This window comes from Vicia villosa, linkage group LG6 (genome assembly GCF_029867415.1).
Source record: "Vicia villosa cultivar HV-30 ecotype Madison, WI linkage group LG6, Vvil1.0, whole genome shotgun sequence".
Taxonomy (NCBI): Eukaryota; Viridiplantae; Streptophyta; class Magnoliopsida; order Fabales; family Fabaceae; genus Vicia; species Vicia villosa.
This window is the reverse complement of record NC_081185.1, coordinates 4919128-4942995: the sequence shown is the minus strand read 5'-3', so window position 1 is coordinate 4942995 and position 23868 is coordinate 4919128. Positions and strand designations below refer to the sequence as shown.

The 23868-nt window shown below is 31.5% G+C and overlaps 2 protein-coding genes and 1 long non-coding RNA gene across 7 annotated transcripts; all 3 read right to left on the bottom strand.

The window, feature by feature from the left end:
* Nucleotides 1-336: 336 nt before the first annotated feature.
* LOC131611158 (uncharacterized) lies at nucleotides 337-2348 on the bottom strand. Its single transcript, XM_058883259.1, has 4 exons — nucleotides 2242-2348; nucleotides 1702-2150; nucleotides 919-1522; nucleotides 337-804 (listed from the first exon to the last, which is right to left on the bottom strand). Exons 1-4 carry the CDS (start codon nucleotides 2320-2322, stop codon nucleotides 352-354), a joined length of 1587 nt encoding a protein of 528 aa, XP_058739242.1. The 5' UTR covers nucleotides 2323-2348; the 3' UTR covers nucleotides 337-351.
* An 8528-nt stretch (nucleotides 2349-10876) lies between these two features.
* On the bottom strand, nucleotides 10877-13638 carry LOC131608781 (uncharacterized). 5 transcript variants are annotated; one of them, XR_009285820.1, is made up of 6 exons: nucleotides 12902-13638; nucleotides 12717-12806; nucleotides 12197-12434; nucleotides 11593-11688; nucleotides 11318-11492; nucleotides 10879-11128 (listed from the first exon to the last, which is right to left on the bottom strand). It is a non-coding gene; the product is annotated as an uncharacterized LOC131608781 (long non-coding RNA). The 5 variants fall into 5 exon arrangements; XR_009285817.1 differs by having other exon boundaries at nucleotides 10885-11128; nucleotides 12717-13154; nucleotides 13298-13637; XR_009285819.1 differs by having other exon boundaries at nucleotides 10877-11128; nucleotides 11593-11684; nucleotides 12717-13637.
* Nucleotides 13639-15905: 2267 nt separating this feature from the next.
* Nucleotides 15906-16481, bottom strand: LOC131611067 (uncharacterized). The gene has a single exon (XM_058883193.1). It carries the CDS (start codon nucleotides 16479-16481, stop codon nucleotides 15906-15908), a length of 576 nt encoding a protein of 191 aa, XP_058739176.1.
* Between the last annotated feature and the right edge of the window lie 7387 nt (nucleotides 16482-23868).

Here is a 23868-nt window from a genome sequence, read left to right as displayed (position 1 = left end):
TGCTCCCCCAAGAATCAACCTGGAGGATTCCAAGCTTTTCTAACTTTACAACATTAATTCAAGTAACTACATTTAAAATTAGAAGGACATTCATCTAAGAAAAAGTCATCTGAAAGGCATCAAAGTAATTTAGATGGCACGAGACTCAAATGAGCCAGATGGAAAATGCATACTTTTGGGAGTTTATACTTTAGTTCTCTTTTTCAAACTTTTTTCTGTTTTAGGTTAATAGGTTAAGTTTCATCTATTCTACCTGGCAAATGTATTTTTTCAAAGTAATTCTCAAATGTATTTTATTCACAAGAGTTTATTTTTACTTATGTTTTGTTACAGAAGAAGCACATAAATTATTTAAACACAAAAGGCAAATAGCGAGGTTCCACCGGTATAGTTAGAGAAAACTCCTGCAGAGACATTATATCCATGACCCGAATAAACACATCCGTTGTTAATTGACATGCCTCCATACACACTACCTCCAGTTGCATAGGACCATAAAATTTTCCCATTTCTCGCATTCATTGCATATAAATGTCCTGATAAATCGGTCGATCCACCAAAAAGAACTTTGTTCGCCATACTAACCGGGCCACTAACAGTACTATTTGCAGGGTTAGCAGTCGACCAAAGAATTTCTCCATTTCTAGAATCCATTGCCACCCATCCTCCAGTGGTTGTGTTCTTGTTTGATGGTAAAAGTTGGAAATTATCTTTATCTGAATTTGCACTGTTGGTATAAACTCTTTTTTCATCTGTCGATGCACCCCATATTCCACCTCCACCGTTTCCACTAGGCCCTACTTGCTGTAATGTTTCAAGTCCATTGTGAGGTTAGTTTACACATTCAATACAATGTTGCATATTATTGTTGAAACTTGAAAGTTATGATTTTAGACGATACGAGAGAGTGTAAATTACCTTAAACCATTGAAGGGTTCCGTTGTCGCGATCAAGCGCCCATGCGAATCCACTTTTCTGAACAGCAACAACAATATCTTTTTTTGTTCCATTTACACGTGTAGTTAACATCACCGGCGCCTCTCCGAAATCAGAATCTGGTAAAGGACCTGGAGGCGGACAACCAGGAGTTGAAGCATTGTTACACGCGATAAACCATACATCCAACCCTCCTAATTGTTTGTACCATTTGATATCACCAGTGTCCAAATCAAGGGCCAACATTGAATTCGAGTGGTTTTCTGGTTCAATACACTCGTCCGTTTCAACCGGAGTAGTTTGATTATTTTGTCTTTCTTGACAATCAAGTATGTTTTTCGGAGCAGAATAGAGATTTCCAGTGGCGATATAGACATGTTTTCTATATACATCAATAGAAGGACTACTTCCCCAAATGGCCGCGCCTGCATATTGATCTCGTTTTCCTTTGTTATCGGGTAACATATAGGTTTGCCATAAAATGGCACCGGTTTTAACATCAAGTTTTACAAAGCTTCCACGAAATGTGCAACATTTATCAATTGCTACCAATTCTTCTAGTGAAGATGTTCCAACATAGTAACTCCTATACAAAGAGTTTAGCATAATTACAATTGAGGTTAAAAAAAGTTAGCTGAAATCATAAAAAAAAAAAAAATCAAGTGAACCAACTACAATTCGAACCAAAGTTCAATCAAGTTACGAACCAATTCAATCCGATTTTTAAAACATTGAAAAAGAAGATCAAGAATAAGAGATACTAACCCATTGTAATATGTTCCAGACATGGTAACAAATGACCTATAATGACTTTCCAACCTTGTCAACCAAACAAGCTCCCCAGTTGTTCTATTCAAACCAACAACAACAGCAGGCCCATAAATTCCCAAAATCAACAAATCTCCAGCCACACTTGGACTCACTCTAGAAACTGTTCCATTTGCATTAAAAATAAAAACAGTTGCATTTAAGCCTGTCAATTCCTTCAAATTTTTCTCCCAAACAAGTGACCCATCATCTTCTTTTATTGCATAAACATTACCATTCCAGCTTGGAAAATATATTACACCATCATATATCGTCGGTGTCGCCGTAATATCTTGCCCAGCAAAGAATTTCCACTTCAATCGTAGTTTATGAACCGTTTTCGGACTGATTTTGTATTCTTCGTTCGCGTATCTTCGGTTGAGCAAATCTCCACCATGGCTTAGCCACTAGTAAACAAGAAATTACCAGATTATACAGAAATAGCAGACAAACCGTACAACAAATAATATGATAGTTTTGGAAAGAGTTATATCTTACATTTGATTGTGCAGAAACTATTGCAACATGAACACAAAATAAAAGTAAACAAAGAACAACATTGTCAATTCTATTTGACATGTTCTTGAACGTGAAGATGGTGTGGATAGAAAGTTGATTTGAAATTATGTAATATGAGAAGATATCATAGGTTATATATATAGTCAATGGTTCACCATGTACACAAGAAACAATTGTTTTATTTAATTACTGAAATACTTTGTCAAAGAAAGAGAGAATGAAAATGTAGACATGTCAATTATAGTTGAGAGAGATACAATTATAGTTGAGAAAGATAGGGCTGTTCAAAAACAACTATGAACCGAATCATACCGCTAAATCAAACACTACTGAAGTTAAAATAACCGAACCGTTTTATTTGGTTAGTGAATCAAATTATATTATACAAGCAGTTCTAAAACCGAATCAAAACTGTAATTGAATTGAACCGAATCTATAGCTGAACTGAACCAAAAATGAAAATGAAAAATACATAATATAAATTTTAATTTTTTTAAAATTAAAAAATAATTTAATGGTTCGGTTCTTTAATAAGCGGTTTGGTTTGAGAAAAATTAACATTAACGGTTTGGTTCGGGAAAAATTAATATTTAACAATTTGATGCGATTTGAAATTTCGAAATGGTATACCAAACCAATTATTATGGTTCGGTTCAGTTCCGAGTAAATTAAAACGGTTCAGTTCAGATCGAGTCCAATTTTATTATAATTCAGTTCGGTTTGATTTTTACCGTAAACCATACCATGAACCGCCCTAAATAGAGATACTTGGATTTTATTGATGTTGGGTATAAGTCTTAAATTTTGAAGCTGTTAAATCTGCATTTCCTACTTTAATTTTCTTGCAAGCAAAAATAAAAATGTACATTTTATGTGAGGTTGTGCGCCTAAACACCCTATTGAAAATGGTATATATTCCATCTTACTCAAAGTTGCATTTGCACACCCTAAATCTAAGGAATGACCAATTCTTTTCAATTTAATGCTTGATTTATTATTTAATATTGTAATAATTATCACTTACCACCCACGATTCCTTTTGTTCTTGTCAAACACTAATAATTTACTTTTAATTCAACTTGCAAATTCATGTCTCATTTGCAATCTAAGAACAATGGAACTTATGAACACATGATCTGAGTTGGGGATCCTTTTGGTTGAAGGGTGATCCTCTTTGTAACAAGTTTAGAAGACTTTTTGACCTTTTGTGAGAATTATTATGTGGAGGTTATTGAGATGTGGAGGTCGGAAAGAAGATCATTAGCTTGGTTATATATTCTGCAAAGGGATTTGTAAATGTTTTCATTTGATTTGGTTGACTATGTGTTGGATCTATTGAAAATAGCATGATTCGCATATTTCTTACAATGAAAAATCATCCCACATGCAACTGTTAGACAATTTAATAGAAGTTCTAAAAAAATTAATTGAAATTAAAAGAATCTTACTATTTTGTATCAATGAAAAAAATGATTAACTGAAAATTAAACTCTTGAGAATTGAATTCTCATGCTAAATTGATATTAACTAAATGGTTAGGAGAAATAAAAAATACTCACAATTTCTGAACAAACGAGACTCTAAATTTAGCAAGTCAATCATCACTAGCATTCCTTTAGTGTAAGGTCTGAACAAGGACGAGCTGACACTCTATATGAATACGAGATTTGATATAATCCACCAGATGTGCATAAGACGCATAAGGATGAGTATCTTCTTGAATAAACTTTAGAGTTGTTTGAAAGTCAGACACATAAATGAAATTTCTGAAACCATGATTTACAGCAATATCAAGACCATGAGAAATGACTTGAAGCTTGACATTAAGATTAAAGGTGAAACCACAACTTCCTGCAAAACCATTGAACCAATCTCCAAAAGAGTTTTTCAAAAGACCACCAAACTCAGATGACCCTGGATTGCCAATGGAACTACCATCTAAATTGACATTTATCACATTCTTTGATAAAGTGTAAAAGAGTAATTAGTTGGCTAATATTCCAAAGCGAGTGATTGTTGTTATTGAAGGATTCTTCCCTACGAGATGTCCAAATCATCCAACAACAAATGAGAAAGAAAGGGCCATGATTGAAGACCGCATTAATTTTCATCCAATTATATATATCATCCTCATAAAAATGAATGTGAGATGGAAAACTGAAATTGTTCCAAACTTGCATGACCTTAACACAATCTCTAAGAGTGTGTAAAATGGTTTCATTAGTTGCACCACATTCATAACAAGAGGCATTTGCGGACATATGATAAGTGGCTCGTGTGTAGTTTGTAGGTAACTTCCCATGCATGATGATCCAAATAAAATGACAGATATTTTCAAGTAACTTGAGATTCCAAATTCAAGACCAAGTCATTGTCTATATATGAGGCGGATTGGACTCCAAAGTTAACAAAGAATAAGCTCATTTGATACTTAAGGTTCCCAAATAAGAATATCATTTGAGTTGTCATTAGCAAAGACACTGGCCATCTTCAATTTAATGTCCCGCAGAAGATGGGTGGAGATGACGTCAAAATTCTAAGTGTTGGCACAATAATGCCCCCCTCAAGTGGAAGCTCTTGCTTGACGCAATTCGGAGGGAAGGAGTCAAGCAAAGAACATTTTTTACTTGGGGACTACCTTTAAGGACAACATACCTTTTGTGAGAGACACACCACATACTCACCCAAAACCTTAAAGTGATAGGTGAGTGGGTTCTCCCACTTATAAATGCTCAAGTCTCCACATTCCTAATCAATGTTTGATTTTCCCACACTACTCACAATTGTAATTTTTTTTTAACACAAAGTATCATAATTGCATGCATCAATGATATGTAAGTGTGTATCCTGCTCATCTAACGAATTTTTTTTTCACAAATTCTACCAGTTGAAATTTATTTATCATATTAAATAGAAATAGTCTTCCTACTACTCTCGTGATAAAATCCTTCTTGAGAGTCTCAACTACTTTAACAATAAAACGCCGTGTATAAGATGCTCGATAATAATTTTTTTTAATAGGCAAATAAATATATTGAACGAAGACGAAGCATAAGGGGTGCTCCTCCCGATACAAAAGATCACTCCCCATTACTCGAAACAAGTAAGCGAAGAAATGTGCCAAACATGGAAATTACAGTTTTTTGCTATTTTGCCGCTAGAACATAACCACTTCCAAGAGCTAAACATAATTTCCGACATACAATCTAGGAAGCTAAATTTTCCATCCTTGAAAATTATCGCGCTGCGAATCAACCAAATATGCCAACACGTAGCAAGGCAAATAGCTCCAATAATCTTCCTTTCAGCTGTGGAGTGCACCTTATCAGAGATGAAAGGGAAAGTGATGAAATCCACCAACGAGAAATCCGTAATGCAACCTAACCAATCGAACACCTTCAACCAAATCGGTTCCTCCAAACAAAAGACACAATTAATCTCAGAAATATCCAAGATTAAAACATTAAATCTATCATATGCATTTATTTTTATCACTCACTATTTATTTCATAATATTTGAACGCATTTATAAAACACACAACTTAATTGACTCCGACATCAAATGTAGAGTTTATCAAAATAAATAAATAATTGATATTTAATAGTCATTTCCCAAGTCAAATGGGATTAGAAGGATCTCTAAACCTTTGACTTTAACTTATATCGTATTTTATTGAATCAATTATTAAGAAAATGTTAATACTAAAATAGCATAACGTAATCGTGCTATCCATGAATATTCTAATAATAATTTTTATTCTTTCGTATGATTGTTAAATATTTTTATCTTTTCTATTAAGTAAACTTTTATGGGACGATGAATTTATCCATTCAACACAAGTTATATGTTTGTAAACTTATATATTTTAATAACGAGAGAAAAAATGTACAAAAGCATAGTTATAGAATTGTATTCTCAACTAGGTTCCTACTACAACTCCTATCTATAATAAGATATTAATATCCGGACAAAAAAGAAAAAAAAGAAAATTATAAAAGAGATTGAGGGAAATTGAGTCCAACTAATTCAAAAATCAACAAAACCGGTAACTAGAAGAGTTGTTCCACTATTTCTATCAAAGTCAAGAGTGATCAAAGCATTTAATTGATTATTAAAGTTTTTCATTTTCGAATATTCTTTTAAAAATGCAAATTATTCATATAATTTATTTTTTTTTAGTAATTACAAATTTGAAATGAGTGTTCAAACTTTTCATAACTGGTTTTATAAAAAATGAAGTAAACATTCTTTTATTATTATTATTATTATTATTAGGAAAACTAACATGTTTGTGTTTAGCAAGTTCACTCTCATCATAAAGAAAAATTCTTAAGTTTATACCTTAAAATAAGGTGGGAAACATTTTTTGAGAGTGCCTTAATGTAACATGATTTCTTTATGGAAGGAAAAAGAAAATTCTGCCAGCAAAGACAATGGAAGTTGACTTTTAATGCTACTTGTCCCACGAGCTTCCATAAGAAGGTAAATGCCATTGTCCTCTCTAGCAAGTCCAACCATATTCCCTATTCCTTGATTCTAAAATTTGTACAATGTAGAAGTGAATGCCCCTGAGCATTGGAAATATGTTGTAAGTTTGTGAATAGTAAACAATTTGGCAGATAATTTAGGCACATGCAAGACATCTCTCAAAATTAAATTATGACGTAGGGGAATAACTCCTTTTGTAGCAACAATAATAAAACACCATATACAGTGACAATCTTTTTATTACTAGGACAAGATTTTTTAAGAGATAAACTCAACATGTGCCTTTTTATGTAGATTGTGTAACGTTAAAAGAATATGCATGCGAAATACCTGATAATGCCACGAAAGAATTACCTGTGTTTGTGGATTTGACTAAAGAGTCTAGTAATTCTCTTAGTTTTGTAATTTCTTCATAATTAAATTCTGCAACGGGTTTATAATTACACCCCTCTACAACATTTTACTTGACCAAGTTGCCATGTGCTAGTCCTCCTCGTTTAGTTCCTTTGATGTTCCAATTTCGATTTTGCGGTTTTCCATGGAGTTTCCAACATCTATTTTCGGTGTGCCTTGGCTTCTTGCAGAAGGTACACCTTAAAGAATCCTTGTTATCCCCTCTTTAAATCTCCATCTTGGGGGTTCCTCCGGGTTGACTGTTCTTCCATTGGTCAATGTTGTTCTCTCGGTATTGTGTTACTAGCTATGGTAGAACTTTCAGTGGATTGAGGCTTCATCATCACTCATCTTCACGCCTATTCCCCTTGAAAGGTAGTCATGGTTTCATTGAGTGAGGATAACTCTTTTCTGAGTACTTGAATGCTTGTAGGATCAAACTCGTCATTTAGACCCGTCAAGAACTTATATATTTTGTCCTTCTCCTTAAATTTTTTCAATAAAGTAGCATCTTTTATGCATTTTGTATCAAAATGTTTATAGTGATCCAACTTCAGCCTTAGATTTTGTAGAGTTTGGGTATACTCACTAATGGATCGGTCTCCTTGTTTGGTAGTCATAATCTCCATCTTAATTTCGTAAATATGTGCAACATCACCAACCTTAGAATAGTTTTCTTTACCGTTGTTCCATACCTCTTTGGCAGTCTTCATAAATATGCGCGCATCACTGGTTTCTTGTACCATGGAATTCCATAGCCATGACATTACAACAACATCTTCTTCATCCCATGTAGCAAATTTAATGACGTACCTTTTGGGGTATCCTTTCTAATAAAGGTTTGGACAAAATGAGACCATTTTAGGTAGTTTTTGCCATTGAGACGAAGGCTAGGTTGAATACTCTACGGTTCAACAAAATCAATATTTAGGACAGGGATATTGATTGGTTCAGACTTTCCGAACTTTGTTGGGAGCAAAACATTTTAAAGGGTGAAAACAAAAATATAGGCCTAAAAAACAATAATGCAAGTCGTACAACAGAAAAAATGGCAATGAAGGCCAAACATTTTAGCAGGCTCCTAAAAATTTTAGAGGTCAAATACCATGTTAAAGGTAATTTTCCTTTATATGATTGATAGAAGAGAATATGCTCTTAAATAGGTACAATATAATCTATAATATAAGAAAATTTACTGTTTTAGGTATCACCAAAATATCCTTTGATTATCTTAATCTAAATTATTATTTTTGGGGCAAAAAATGTCTTTTAGTTTCTTTCAACCAAAAGTCTTTTTTTGATAATCCTATTTACTTTTTGCAACCCATTCCCCCAAAAGACTGATTTTTTTCTGAACCAATTTCTACTCTGCAAAACACACGCAAAGTCTCCTCTCTCTTATCTGAACCCTCCTCTCTCTTCACATTCCTCATTATTTTTTCTTTTTTTTGAAGTTGTCTGTTCCTCTTCTTTTTTTATGTTCTTCTTATGCTATCTATAATATAAGAAAATTTACTGTTCTGGATATCACCAAAATACCCTTTGATTATCTTAGTCTAAATTATTATTTTTGGGGCAAAAAATGTCTTTTAGTTTCTTTCAACCAAAAGTCTTTTTTTGATAATCTTATTTACTTTTTGCAACCCATTCCCCCAAAAGACTGATTTTTTTCTGAACCAATTTCTACTCTGTAAAACACACGCAAAGTCTCATCTCTCTTATCTGAACCCTCCTCTCTCTTCACATTCCTCATTCTTTTTTCTTTTTTTTGAAGTTGTCTCTTCCTCTTCTTTTTTTATGTTCTTCTTATGCTATCTATAATATAAGAAAATTTACTGTTCTGGATATCACCAAAATACCCTTTGATTATCTTAGTCTAAATTATTATTTTTGGGGCAAAAAATATCTTTTAGTTTCTTTCAACCAAAATTCTTTTTTTGATAATTCTATTTACTTTTTGCAACCCATTCCCCCAAAAGACTGGTTTTTTTCTGAACCAATTTCTACTCTGCAAAACACACGCTAAGTCTCATCTCTCTTATCAGAACCTTCCTCTCTCTTCACATTCCTCATTCTTTTTTTTTTGAAGTTGTCTCTTCCTCTTCTTTTTTATGTGCTTCTTATGCTATTTTGATTCAATTTTAAGCAAAGAAGATGGAGATTTATTCGTGGTTTGTGGTTTTGTTTCACGCGAAGAGTTTATGGTGGCGTATCTGAAGTTTTCGGCGATTTCTCAGCGGTGTGTGATTTTGTGATGATAGCTTTGTCCCACAATCCTATCATCTCACTGAATTCGTTTCTGGATCTACACTTGGATATGATGTGTTGTTGGGTAGCTTATGGTTTCAAATTGTTTTCTGTTCTAAAATTTCAGGTTTTTTTCAATTTGTTTTTAGGGTTTTTGTTACAAGCTTTTAGATGTGACTGGTTGATAAAAAAGTAATTTTTAAGAAAAATGTGATTACCTTTAGATGATGCTTTGGAATGTCATGTTTTAATTTTAGGGTTTTTGTTACAAACTTTAGCATCTTCCTTAAAGAAATAACAAAAGTTGGTTACATACTAATGCATAAGATTTGTATTTATGCAGGTTGGCATTTTTGGCAGAGGTTGGTTATTTACCATGGTTGGTATTTTGAATGTGGTTCATCATATAATTGGATATGTATAAAACTGGTTTACTTTAATTTCTACTTTGTTTAGATTCAAATTTTGCTCTATTTTACCATGGATATGATGCATGTTTGGCTTGATGTTTGGATACTCGAGGATAGCTTGGAGAATGAAGGATGCAGGGCACGGTTCAGTTTGGAACTGGACTTGAATTGACATTGTGTATGTATGAATATGCTGAACTGGACTGGTTTTAATGTGAGCATTATTTTATTATGTAGCAGTTCTTGAATGGCATACATATGATGGTTTTGAATGCAGATTGGTTTGGATGTATGGTAAGGTGTATGGGTTGATATGATGGTAAGGTGTATGGAATGTTTTTACCCTTGAAAGGTATTTGACAAGTTCTTGAAAGTTATGTTGCATTCTTTATCGTATTAAACGAACCCACTCTTTATTAACATGACTTGTGCTTCACTTCAAACATTGTTTTCTACCTTTTTTTTTATTAGCATTGTCTTGTACCTTAGTTCAAATAATTTGAATTTTGATGAATGTTTCAGATTCTGAATTTCAGGATCTGGTACCTAAAGGTGCTAATATGATGGTTACCCTTTCAGTTGGGATGACAAACGACCTGGAACTAAAATCTTACTTTCAAAGGTGTCTTTTTTTTAAAGTCTGTTTACTTTGACTTCAAACATAAAATTAACATTAATAATTAATAGTAACTTATGGTATTTTTATAGGATTTCTATTTTGTTTTCTTATATTTCTCCCTGGTTCTAATTTCTTTGATAAAGAGGCTGCACTACAAGAAATTTGCCATTTACCAACGGTAAAAATTCGTTAAGGTAGAAAAACCTATACCAACGGACATTTGCTTCCGTCAACTATAATTTCCTATATCAACAGCAATTCTCCGTCCCAATATCTTATACCAACGATAATTTTCAGGCGTTGGACAAAATCATAGGGCTATAGCAACGGATAATTACACTATTTAATAACTTTACCCATTCTGTATTTCCGTTGGTATAGGTTAAAATTAGCCGTTGGTATATATATTTTTTTACAAATATTTTTTTAATATAATTAATATTTTTTAATAATCAAATTTTGACAAACCTTTCTATAAGCACCATACAAAATTTAAAACAAAGTCAAAGAAATTTTCCATTATACTTTCAAAATAGTAAGTCATACAAATATATCAAAATATCAAACTAATGTCAATTATATAATAAGAAAACCAAAATAGATGCTACGAAAAAAAAAACATCTAAAATAAAAGAAATTTCTAATCTTCTTCTATTCCATCTTCATCCGTGCATGTATTCCGAGAATTTGTCTAGAAGCATTTGTAGCCTATTCAAAATAAAATAAAATAAGCATTTGTAACCTATTCAAAAAAAAACTTACAAATTCAACTTAATAAATAATTTCATAATACAATGAAACAATAATTGTCATTAAAAGTTGGTAGAAATAGTCCAAAAGATTCAACAATTGCTTCCAAAAAAAGCGGAAATTCATTCTTATGAAAACATAATTTACCTCATGTACATGAGTGGAAAGGTGCTCAAGAGTTACAACAAAATCGAATCATATCCATTTAATTTTCAAGTTTACTCTATTAGGACAAAATTAGCTTCTAATCTTCCTTTCGTTCATGTTCATTAGTGAGTGAATTAGGAGAATTCGTTTGAAGGACACTAGAAGTAGCCGGAATCTGTTAAACACAAAATATTACAACATAAGAAATACAAATATGTGTTGAAAACAAATTAATAAGGAAAAATGAAATAAAAATGATTATATATCTATGTTACCTCAAGAGTTAATCAATTTAGCAGAAGACTGAGCATATACCTAACATGTTCCATTATTTCCATACAAAATCCAATGAAGATTTCCCAGAAAACTGTCTAAAATATACCATATAAATTTATTTAAGTGAATAATCTACAAGCAAGTCACAGTTTTCCAATTAATAGAAGAAATATTAAAAATAAATATTATTTATATAGTTTTGAAGGTAACTTGTGTCTTTCTCTTCAAAAATACTCCGTAATCTGAAAGTTGGAGATAGCCCCCTTCAGGCTATTGTTAATGTCAATCTAGAAAGTGTTATAATAAAATAGTAGAAATAAAAAAGCTATTAGAAAAATAATTTAAGACATTGATAATTTTGTTACCAATCCAGAAACTAACCAAACACCTTTTTCTTACTAAGCAACCAATTTAAACATCATGTTTCGAGTAGCTTCTAATAACTTTTAAGAATTTCTCATTTAAAACAAGCATACAATTCTTCACTTAAAAAAAGTCCTCATAGATTTATGGATGCTTATCTAGTAGGACTAACAGTAGGCTAAATTAGTAACAGTTCAGTTTCGACAAGTGCGAGTTAAGTTTCATAGAAGCAAAACTTACAATAAATCTTGCAGCCTTTTCAGCTACTCCTCTTGCAGCACTAATAGCATCTCTATTGTTAGTCAGTACCTCCATTGTCAACTTAGGCTAACCATCAGAGAACTAGGAGCACTACAAGCCTCCAAGTCATCATTATGTCAATCTGACAACGATATATTCAACTCATGGACTAGAACCAATTTCTACACATCTGGTTGAGAGTTTCTTGGGAACACTTGTTGTGTCATCAACATAAACACTAGTAATTAAAAAGAAAAAAATGAATTATAAAAGATAGAACCAGAGTTAAAAATGAATAAGAGAATTGAAGCTTTTGATTTAGTATAGAAGCTTCACTCTTCACAATCATCAAAAGCAACTTCAGACTCTTGTCTAGAGATTTACCTCACCACTCATAAAGCCTATGGACACTCTGAAGTCTGAACCCTTTAATTGAACATGCTTTCTAACACAATCTCACATTACAACTCTAATTCCAACATGCTAATAATCTATTGAGATAGAGAGAAAAAGAGATTACAGATAAGCTGTCGGATGAATCCCATCGAAATAGACAACGCCGAACTGAAGGATAGTGAACCTGCTTGCAGAGTCTCTGATCTTTAGATACCTGATGTCATAGTAAATCAACATGCATAAACAAACAAATGAAAGGCATTATAAATCACGCGACAGTATGACATCAGAGGTTTCAATAAGCCTTACCAAATCATTGTAAAAAGACCTATCTGAACTATCAACTTAAAATCAGAATCTTCTTACTCTTACTCTTACTCTCTGCAAATCAGAATCCTCTTTTTCAATGAAACCCTCTTTCTCTTACTCTCTGCAAATCAGAACCAAACCAAATGATAGACACATATCTTCTTAGACCAGCTTTGAGTTCACTGAAAGTTATTACACCACTTCTATCAATATCCATAGTCTGGAACATTTCTCTCAAACCAAAAAATTCATCCTGAAATAAACATATGAAATACCAGTAGTTTGGAAATAAAAAAACCATAAATCCCAGAATCAAAACAAACACAAACAACAAATGATTCCCTGGGCATTAAAACGAATAAACCCTAAATCCCCAAATTGAAACAAACATCTTACCTTCACTAAATTTCTTTGAACATGAGATGTGTGAGAAAAATGATTTTACGATTCTGAAATTCAATAGAAGACTCATAACAACCACCTTAATTTTCACTTGCCGATGACTTTAACAAGGTAGAAAAGAAAAATCTAACTCATGTGAGGAGATGCAAATGGAAAGACAAAGAAGGACACACGAATTAACGCTGAAAGGGCTTTAGGTTAGGGTTGTGAAAAGATTCGCGGGGCTGATGAAATTTTGAGCGCCCTCTTTCATTTGTGATAAGGGTTTGAGTTTGAGTAGCAGAGTTTTCCAAAGATTGAGTAGCTGAAAAAATATTTTAATGTTTTAAAAAAACATAACAAAATTTTCCAAAGTATTTAATAGTATTGATTTTTCATTGTTTAATTAATATAATAAATATTAATATTTAATTCCATTTTTATGTTTTTTTTATAATTATGGTGTTTATTTCTACTGACCTATCACGGGAAATCAAATATATAGACAAGACATATACCAACGGTCAATAAATAATATATATGCATAGGTAAAAAGAGTCTATACCTACGTTTTTTAAACTGTCACTAAAAGGTTCCGTTGGTATATGGCAATTTTCTTGTAGTGCTGGAGTTATACTCATGGTGGTGAAGAGGAGCGAGGAGGAAGAATAAGGTGAAGAAGGTTCATTTTTACTATATCTCTTTTCTGGATTTTCTTTAATAAAATAATTCCGAAAACTAAAACAGTACTAAAAGTAATTATCTCAATTTCATTGAAAATGGCATATACTGTGTTTGGAACATCCATTAGACGCATGTTTACTAATACGAAAGAGAGAAATGCTAGCAACATTCTCTTTTGAACACTCTCTCAAACACTCACTTTTTTATTGGTTGAAACATGTGTGGGTCCTACTATTTTATGTGCGACCTATTTTTAAAATGAGGGGCCCACACATGTTTCAACCAATAAGAAAATGGGTGCTTGAGAAAGTATTCAAAAGAGAGTGTTGCTAGCACTCCTCAATACGAAGAATATTTTATGTTAAACTTTATTTCTAAATTATGACATATCATAAACCCACTACAACCACAAGACATCATACAAGTTAAAAGAAATTATTTCAAAAAAATAATAATTGACAATTCTTAATTTAAATATTAAAATATAAGAGATGGAATAAAATAGAAGGAATCAACTATTACTTCTAACATATATAAAGATCCATCCATCAATCAATTATTTTCATTGTATGCATATGAATCATGATAAGCTATATAATACTTTAAAACAAGTCCGTGAATGCATAAAATTTTATACATAATACATGTTTAAACTTGACAAAAGACAAATTATTTAATAAAAAAAAAACTCAACAATTCATAGCCAAAATTATAAAAGAATAAAATAAAAACGGTCACACACTTAATTAGAGGATTTTTAAATTATAATTTTTTGAAATTCAAACTAAATTTCAAAATTCGATTTTTGCAAACACACAGGTATTGATACTGATATGGAACGCATGTATGATACTGATATTAAACTATTGATTTAAATATTAAGTAATTACGGGAACAAGTTTATAATTGATTTAAATATTTTTATAAATAATATCAAAACAAACTTATAAAATATGGAAAAAGTTTATTTTCAATCTAAAACAATATAAACTTTATTTTCTTAATTACTTTTTATTTCTTATATTTAATTTTTTTAATATTAGTATTTTTATAACTTTTCTCATTTTAAACCAAATTTAATCTTTTACTAATACCTTTTATTTTTCTCAATCCAAATGCGCGAAAACGACGAGTACCCGTGCGAACGCACGGGTATCACACTAGTTATAAAAGAAATTCCTAATAAATTATAATCATTGCCCACATTCAATTCTATAATTAAGGGTGATTGATTCTTTTAAAGACTAATAATACAACTAATCAAATCTCATGTTTAAGTGATATTAATCCTATTTAAGTTCAAAATATATAGTTAATTATTGTACATCAGGTTCTGGAGTTAGATTATTATCATTTTTATAATCAAATGAAGAGATTGTTTACTCACAAGAGTACAAGGACATGCAATATAAAACTCCGAGTACTATTTAATTTGTGGTTTAAAATACGATAATGATTAAATTAATGTCAAATGTATTGAAAATGTTATTATGTAATAATAAATTTTTCAATAATAAAAAATAATTCTTTTTTGGGTCAATCTAACAAAATAAATATTTGTGAATTTTACATAAAATAGTCTTTTTTATAGGTTTAGTCAAATAAAATTATTAAACTGATCAAATTCATCTGATTTATCCGTCAAATCGATTTAACTGAAATCGTCGAAAACTGAAATTTTATGAATCAAAATTTAGTCTTTAAAATGAAATTGCATTTTGCGTCAGATCTTAGACTCAATATTGATACAAAAGACCAATTGTCAAATACTTTAATTGACTTTTCTCATTTACTTTCCCATTTATTAGACTATGTACAATGATTTAGTTATTCAACACTCTACTTTTTCACTTTTTATGTTCCACACCATCTTCTCTCTCTTCCACCTCATCATTCAACACACATTCAAATTTTTCCATTCCCAGTGCATGCAACCCCATCATTCAACCCCCGCATCATTCAACCCCCGCATTTCACTAACATGCAGTATTCTTTGCAAGTCATATTGAGTTGGGGCTCTAAGATACACTGGCTCATACAATTGTATGATTACTTTACAAAATCTATGCAAGCACTCCAATGTTGTAGTACCTCCTATTTTGATGTATTCATCGACCGCATCAGCTGCCACACCATATGCTAACATTCGCATGGCCGTGGTACATTTTGCTAATGGAGATATACCTTCTTTTTTAGTTGCGTCAACTCTTTGGGTGAAGTAGTTGTCACTGCTAGATAGGTCCCCAACGATCCGAAGGAACAAATGTTTTCGCATCCGAAATCGCCGACGAAACATTGCATCGTCGTATGTAGGTTGGTCTGCAAAGTAGTCGTCAATTAATCTTTGGTTTGCCGCTGTATGATATCTGTTGAGATATTTTCTCTTGACACGATGTATATATCCTCCATCTATTTGGTTTTGTCGCTCCTTAAACCGGTTGATGATATACCTCTCTTCGATTTCAGACTGTCTTTTGTAAGCTTCAATATCAAAAGGAAATTCTGAAGGATCCATTAATATTTTTTTAGTAATATGAGATTTTTGGTATTGGTATATCAATAGAAGAATAAGCCCCTATTTATAAGGAATTAAAATACAAACTACAAATGTTGTATGTGACAAAATAATGTGACCAAATAATGTGACAAAATAAGAATCAAAATATAAACTTCAATGTTATGAAATTTGGATATGACAGGGGGTGATTGAGATGAATATGACATCATTGATCCATAACATGGCCGATAATTTGGATTAGATGACGACATTATGAGATTTGGAGGAAATCCATACTTTGGTATATTTTGGGGACCTTGTTGGTTGGAAGATTGATTTTGAAATATATAGTGAAGGATAGAAAAACACTTAGAAAGGGGGGGTTTGAATAAGTGTGACCTTAAAAACTTGTAAGATAAAAACAATGAACACAATTATTTTTATCCTGGTTCATTGTTAACGAAACTACTCCAGTCCACCCCCTTATAGTGATTTACCTCAACTGAGGATTTAATCCACTAATCCAACTGATTACATTGGTTATCCACTTAGAAAACTTCTAAGTCTTCTAGAGTATACAGATCACAACTTGATCACTCTAGGAATTCACCACTTAGAAAACTTCTAAGTCTTCTAGAGTCTACTGATCACAACTTGATCACTCTAGGAACCTTTTACAAACAATGTAAAATAATGTTTACAAGAGTATAGATTGCTTCTTATAAAGCTATAATCACAACAGTGATATTTCTCTTAAGTTTTAAGCTTAACACTCACTAAATATTACAAGAGTTTGTGAGGTTGAAGATGAAGTTCGTGAGCTTTGAATTTGACAACGTTTTGGTATTTTGCGCAAGAGTTCTTTTTTCTGCTTCTGATCAGAACTTCTATATATAGGCGTTGAGAGAAGATGACCGTTGGGTTGCATTTAATGCTTTGCGTGAATAGTACAGCTTTGCATTTAATGTTTCACACTTTTGTCAACTACCTCGAGCCTTGCTTTTGCTGCTTTTATTGACTTTGCCTTTTGTAGCTTCTAACGTTCCTTTTGTCAGTCAGAGATTAGACTTAATAGCCTGTCATCTTGTACTTGCTTCTGGACTCATGTTTGTGAATAACAACGTTTGAATATCAGAGTCAACAGATTGGTGCAGAGCATATTCTTGTCTTCTGACTTTGAAGAGCTTGAGCGTGATACCATAAGAACTTCAGTGCTTCTGCTTCTGACTTCATGTTTTTCTGATGCTTCATAGTTCATGTTCTGATTCTGCTTGACCATCTTCTGATGTCTTGCCAGAGCATGTTCTGATGTAGCCATCCAGAACCTTCTGAGTTAGTGCTTCTGAGCGCTGAATTGTGCATACTCTTTATGTATTTCCTGAAATGGAAAATGCAAAAGATTAAAGTACCACATTGTCTTATACAAAATTCATATATAATGTTATCATCAAAACATAGAATATTGATCCGAACAAATCTTGTTCTAACATATAGTTGTTGAAATTTGGGTAGTTGAAAGGATAATTAGTAGAATTTTGGGTGTTCAAAGGATTATTATTGGGATCCATTTCACTACAAAGATATCTAGAGCTACAAACAAGAATTTTTTGAAGGCTAAATAGAAAAAATTGAGAGAAAAAAGTGATTTTTTGTGTGTGTCCAAATCAAATGAAACAAGTCTTTATAGACAAAAAAATGATGAATTTTGGTGAAAATAAAAATAAATAAAAAATTGATTTATTAAAAAATAATTTACATTAAATAATTATTATGAAATAAAAATCTAAACATACACAGCAACCAATAATATTTTCTTTCATACTTTAGGTGGCCCCCACTCTTTTCTTATTCAACATATTGAAAGTATTCAACACCAATTAATTCACATCACATTAAACACATGATTCAACACACCATTGTAGCTATTCAACTATTGAATAAATTATTCAACACCCTATTGTAAATGGTCTTAATTGGTTAGGTGACTAGATAATACGTTATTTAGTAAAGTTAATAGATTAAAGATTTCACATAACTCCTAAAAATAACATACAATGATACAATGTTAATTTAGGAATGACACGCCTTTAGATTTTTATTATAAAAAATTTACTTTTTCAATTTATTGAATAACTAATAAATTTAAATTATATAGCAGATATAAAAATAATTTAAGAAAACAATTTTTTTAATAATAGAGACCAAAAACATAGAAGTATAGATAATCTTTATATAAAGAAAGAATGAGAATAAGATAATCATTGATATTGACTAATGATCGATTGAAAGTTTTTTATCACAAATTAATAATTGGTTAAATTTTTTTCCCCACCATTGTATGTTTAATTCAGAAACTGAAAGTAAAATATGTTAGAGAGAAGACTTTTTCTTTTTTGTTCGAAAGAGCAGACTTATAAAACAAGGGAATCATGATAAGCCTTGAATATATGTAATGATGATGTAAAAGTTTCACATTCAAAAGTCTAGTCTTGAACTAGAACCACTCAACTATTTGATCGAAGAAGACAAAAATTAAAATATCACATACAAAAGTCATCGTTTTAGAGACTAATTTGATGGCTATTCACAAGTTTTTAAATAACAATCTCATATCACAAAAACGACTGTGATAGAAAGGTATTGAAAAGTACTGATAATTTTAATTTTATGGTAAATAAATTGTGATTAATTTACACCACAAAGACCACAAAGATAGAAGTGAGTATTGTTCTGGTAATTTATGAACAATAAATATTAATGGTTGGCAAGCCACCACATATAGCAAATGGTTGTTGCTCTTGTTTTTTATGGTCATTGCAAATGTTTGAAATTTTAATTCGGAAATAAGCAGACAACACTTCGTGAAGGGTTGCAGAATGAAAATAGACAATATTTGAGAAGTGTTGCTATAGGCGAAACAATATAAACTTTAGTAAATATGTTGCTAAAAGAGTGTTGTTTCATCAAGAATCGCAACATTGTGAAACGACATTAAATTTTAGAAATTGCATATGATAGTCCACGTTTTTGGAGAAGGGAAAAAAATTCCAAAAATTGCATATGATAGTCCACGTTTTTGGAAAGAAATTCCAGAATTTGCATATGATAATCCACGTTTTTGGAGAATGGAAATAAATTCAAGAAAATGCATATGATAGTCCATGTTTTTAGAGAAGGGAAAGAAATTTTACAATTGCATATTATAGTCTATGTTTTTAAAAGGGAAATGAATTCCTAAAACTGCATATGATAGTCAACTTTGGATATGGTAAAGAAATTCCAATAATTGCATATGAAAGTCAATGTTTTTGGAGAAGGGAAAGAAATTCCAAAAATTACCTATGATAATCCATGTTTTTGAAGAAGGCAAAGAAATTCCAAAAATTGCATATGATAGTCCATGTTTTTGGAGAAGGAAAACAAATTTCAGAAATTGCATATGATAATCCATGTTTTTGGAGAAGGTAAAGAAATTTTAGAAATTGCATATGATAGTCCATATTTTTGGAGAAGAGAAACAAATTCTAGAAATTGCATATGCTAGTCCACGTTTTTGTAGAAGGGAAAGAAATTCCATAAAACTGCATATGATAGTCCACGTTTTTGGAGAAGGGAAAGAAATTCATAAAATTGCATATCATAGTCCATGTTTTTTGAAAAGGGAAAGAAATTTCAAAAATTGCATATGATAGTCAACGTTTTTGGAGAAGGGAAAGAAATTTCAGAAATTGCATAGGATAGTCCACATTTTTGGAGAAGGAAAAGAAATTCCAGAAAATGCATATGAGTCCACGTTTATGGAGAAGGGAAATAAATTCAAGAAAATACATAAGATAGTCCACGTTTTTTGAGAAGGGAAAGAAATTCCAGAAATTGCATATGATAGTCCATGTTTTTAAAAGGGAAATGAATTCCTAAAATTGCATATGATATTCCACTTTGGATATGGTAAATAAATTCCAATAATTGCATATGATAGTCCGTGTTTTTGGAGAAGGGAAAGAAATTCCAAAAATTGCATATATTAGTCCATGTTTTTGAAGAAGGGAAAGAAATTCTAAAAATTGAATATGATAGTCCATGTTTTTCGAGAAGGGAAAGATATTTCAAAAATAGCATATGATAGTCCACGTTTTTGGAGAATGGAAAGAAATTTCAAAAATTGCATATGATAGTCAATGTTTTTGGAGAAGGTAAAGAAATTTAAGAAATTGGATATGATAGTACATGTTTTTGGAGAAGGGAAAGAAATTCCAGAAATAGCATATAGTCCATGTTTTTGGAAAGAAATTATAGAAATTGCATATAATAGTCCACGTTTTTTGAGAAGGGAAAGAAATTCTAAAAATTGCATATGATAGTCCACGTGTTTGGAGAAGGGACAGAAATTCCTGAAGTTGCTTATGATAGTCAATGTTTTTAGAGAAGGGAAAGAATTTCCAAAGATTGCATATTGTAGTCCATGTTTTTGGAGAAGAGAATGAAATTCCAGAAATTACATATGATAGTCCACGTTTTTGGAGAAGGGAAATAAATTCAAGAAAATTCATATGTTAGTCCACGTTTTTAGAGAAGGGAAAGAAACTTTAGAATTGCATACGATATAGTCCATGCTTTTAAACGGGAAATAAATTCATAAAATTGCATATGATAGTCGACTTTGGATATGGTAAAGAAATTCCAATAATTGCATATGGTAGTCCATGTTATTGGAGATGGGAAAGAAATTACAAAAATTGCATATGATAGTCCGTGTTTTTGAAGAATGGGAACAAATTTCAGAAATTTCATATGATAGTCCATGTTTTTGGAGAAGGAAAAGAAATTTTAGAAATTAAATATGATAGTCCATGTTATTAGAGAAGGGAAAAAAATTCTAGAAATTGCATACGATAGTCCACGTTTTTGGAGAAGGGAGAGAAATTCTTGAAATTGCATATGATAGTCCACGTTTTTGGAGAAATTAAAGAAATTTCATAAATTGCATATGATAGTCCACGTTTTTGGAGAAGGGAAAGAAATTCATAAAATTGCATATGATAATCAACGTTTTTTGAGAAGGGAAAGAAATTCCAAAATTTGCAAATGATAGTTCACGTTTTTGGAGAAGAGATAGAAATTTCAGAAATTGCATATGATAGTCCACGTTTATGGAGAAGGGAAAGAAATTCTAGAAATTGCATATGATAGTCCATTTTATTGGAGAAGGAAAAGAAATTCCAGAAATTGCATATGATAGTCCACGTTTTTGGAGAAGGGATATAAATTCAAGAAAATGTATATGATAGTCCATGTTTTTGTAGAAGGGAAAGAAATTTCAGAAATTGCATATGATAGTCCATGTTTTTAAAGGAGAAATGAATTCCTAAAATTTCATATGATAGTCCACTTTGGATATGATAAAGAAATTCCAATAATTGCATATGATAATTCGTGTTTTTGGAGAAGGGAAAGAAATTCCAAAAATTGCATATAATAGTCCATGTTTTTGAAGAAGGGAAAGAAATTCTAAAAATTGCATATGATAGTCGATGTTTTGGGAAAAGGGAAAGATATTCCAATAATTGCATATGATAGTCCACGTTTTTGGAGAAGGGAAAGATATTTCAAAAGTTGCATATGATAGTCCATGTTTTTGGAGAAGGTAAAGAAATTTTAGAAATTGCATATGATAGTCCATGTTTTTGGAGAAGGGAAAGAAATTCCAGAAATTGCAAATCATTGTCAACATTTTTGGAAAGAAATTCCAGAAATTGCATATAATAGTCCACGTTTTTTGAGAAGGGAAAGAAATTTTAAAAATCGCATATGATAGTCTTCGTTTTTGGAGAAGCGATAGAAATTTCAGAAATTGCATATGATAGTCCACGTTTTTGGAGAAGGGAAAGAAATTCCGATAATTGCATATCATAGTCTATGTTTTTGGAGAAGGGAATGAAGTTCCAGAAACTGCATATGATAGTCCACGTTTTTTGAGAAGGGAAATAAATTCAAGAAAATGCATAGGATACTCCACGTTTTTAGAGTTGCATACGATATAGTCCATGCTTTTAAAAGGGAAATAAATTCATAAAATTGCATATGATAGTCGACTTTGTATATGGTAAAGAAATTCCAATAATTGCATATGGTAGTCCATGTTATTGAAGATGGGAAAGAAATTGCAAAAATTGTATATGATAGTCCGTGTTTTTGAAGAATGGGAACAAATTTCAAAAATTGCATATGATAGTCCATGTTTTTGGAGAAGGAAAAGAAATTTTAGAAATTGCATATGATAGTCCATGTTATTAGAGAAGGGAAAAAATTCTAGAAATTGCATATGATAGTCAACGTTTTTGGAGAAGGGCAAGAAATTTCAGAAATTGCATATGATAATCCACGTTTTTGGAGAAGTGAATTAAATTCTAGAAATTGGATATGCTAGTCCACGTTTTTGGAGAAGGGAAAGAAATTCCATAAATTGCATATGATAGTCCATATTTTTGGAGAAGGGAAAAAAATTCAAAAATTGCATATGATAGTCCACGTTACTGGAGAAGGGAAAGATATTCCAATAATTGCATATGATAGTCCATGTTTTGGGAGAAGGTAAAGAAATTATAGAAATTGCATATGATAGTCCCTGTTTTTAAAACGGAAATGAATTCTTAAAATTGCATATGATAGTCAACTTTGGAAATGGTAAAGAAATTCCAATAATTGCATATGATAGTCCATGTTTTTGGAGAAGGGAAAGAAATTTTAGAAATTGCATATGATAGTCCATGTTTTTGGAGAAGGGAAAGAAATTCCAGAAATTGCAAATCATTGTCAACGTTTTTGGAAAGAAATTCCAGAAATTGCATATAATAGTCCACGTTTTTTGAGAAGGGAAAGAAATTTTAAAAATCGCATATGATAGTCTTCGTTTTTGGAGAAGCGATAGAAATTTCAGAAATTGCATATGATAGTCCACGTTTTTGGAGAAGGGAAAGAAATTCCGATAATTGCATATCATAGTCTATGTTTTTGGAGAAGGGAATGAAGTTCCAGAAACTGCATATGATAGTCCACGTTTTTTGAGAAGGGAAATAAATTCAAGAAAATGCATAGGATACTCCACGTTTTTAGAGTTGCATACGATATAGTCCATGCTTTTAAAAGGGAAATAAATTCATAAAATTGCATATGATAGTCGACTTTGTATATGGTAAAGAAATTCCAATAATTGCATATGGTAGTCCATGTTATTGGAGATGGGAAAGAAATTGCAAAAATTGTATATGATAGTCCGTGTTTTTGAAGAATGGGAACAAATTTCAAAAATTGCATATGATAGTCCATGTTTTTGGAGAAGGAAAAGAAATTTTAGAAATTGCATATGATAGTCCATGTTATTAGAGAAGGGAAAAAATTCTAGAAA

What these genes read in the sequence shown, in the direction of transcription:
- LOC131611158 (XM_058883259.1), bottom strand. Translation starts at nt 2,322, where the DNA reads ATGTCAAATAGAATTGACAATGTTGTTCTTTGTTTACTTTTATTTTGT. An exon ending in TAGTTTCTGCACAATCAAAT is followed by an intron (nt 2,151 to 2,241) that starts GTAAGATATAAC and finishes CTTGTTTACTAG; the next exon opens with TGGCTAAGCCATGGTGGAGA. An exon ending in GAACCCTTCAATGGTTTAAG is followed by an intron (nt 805 to 918) that starts GTAATTTACACT and finishes GAAACATTACAG; the next exon opens with CAAGTAGGGCCTAGTGGAAA.
- LOC131611067 (XM_058883193.1), bottom strand. Translation starts at nt 16,481, where the DNA reads ATGGATCCTTCAGAATTTCCTTTTGATATTGAAGCTTACAAAAGACAG.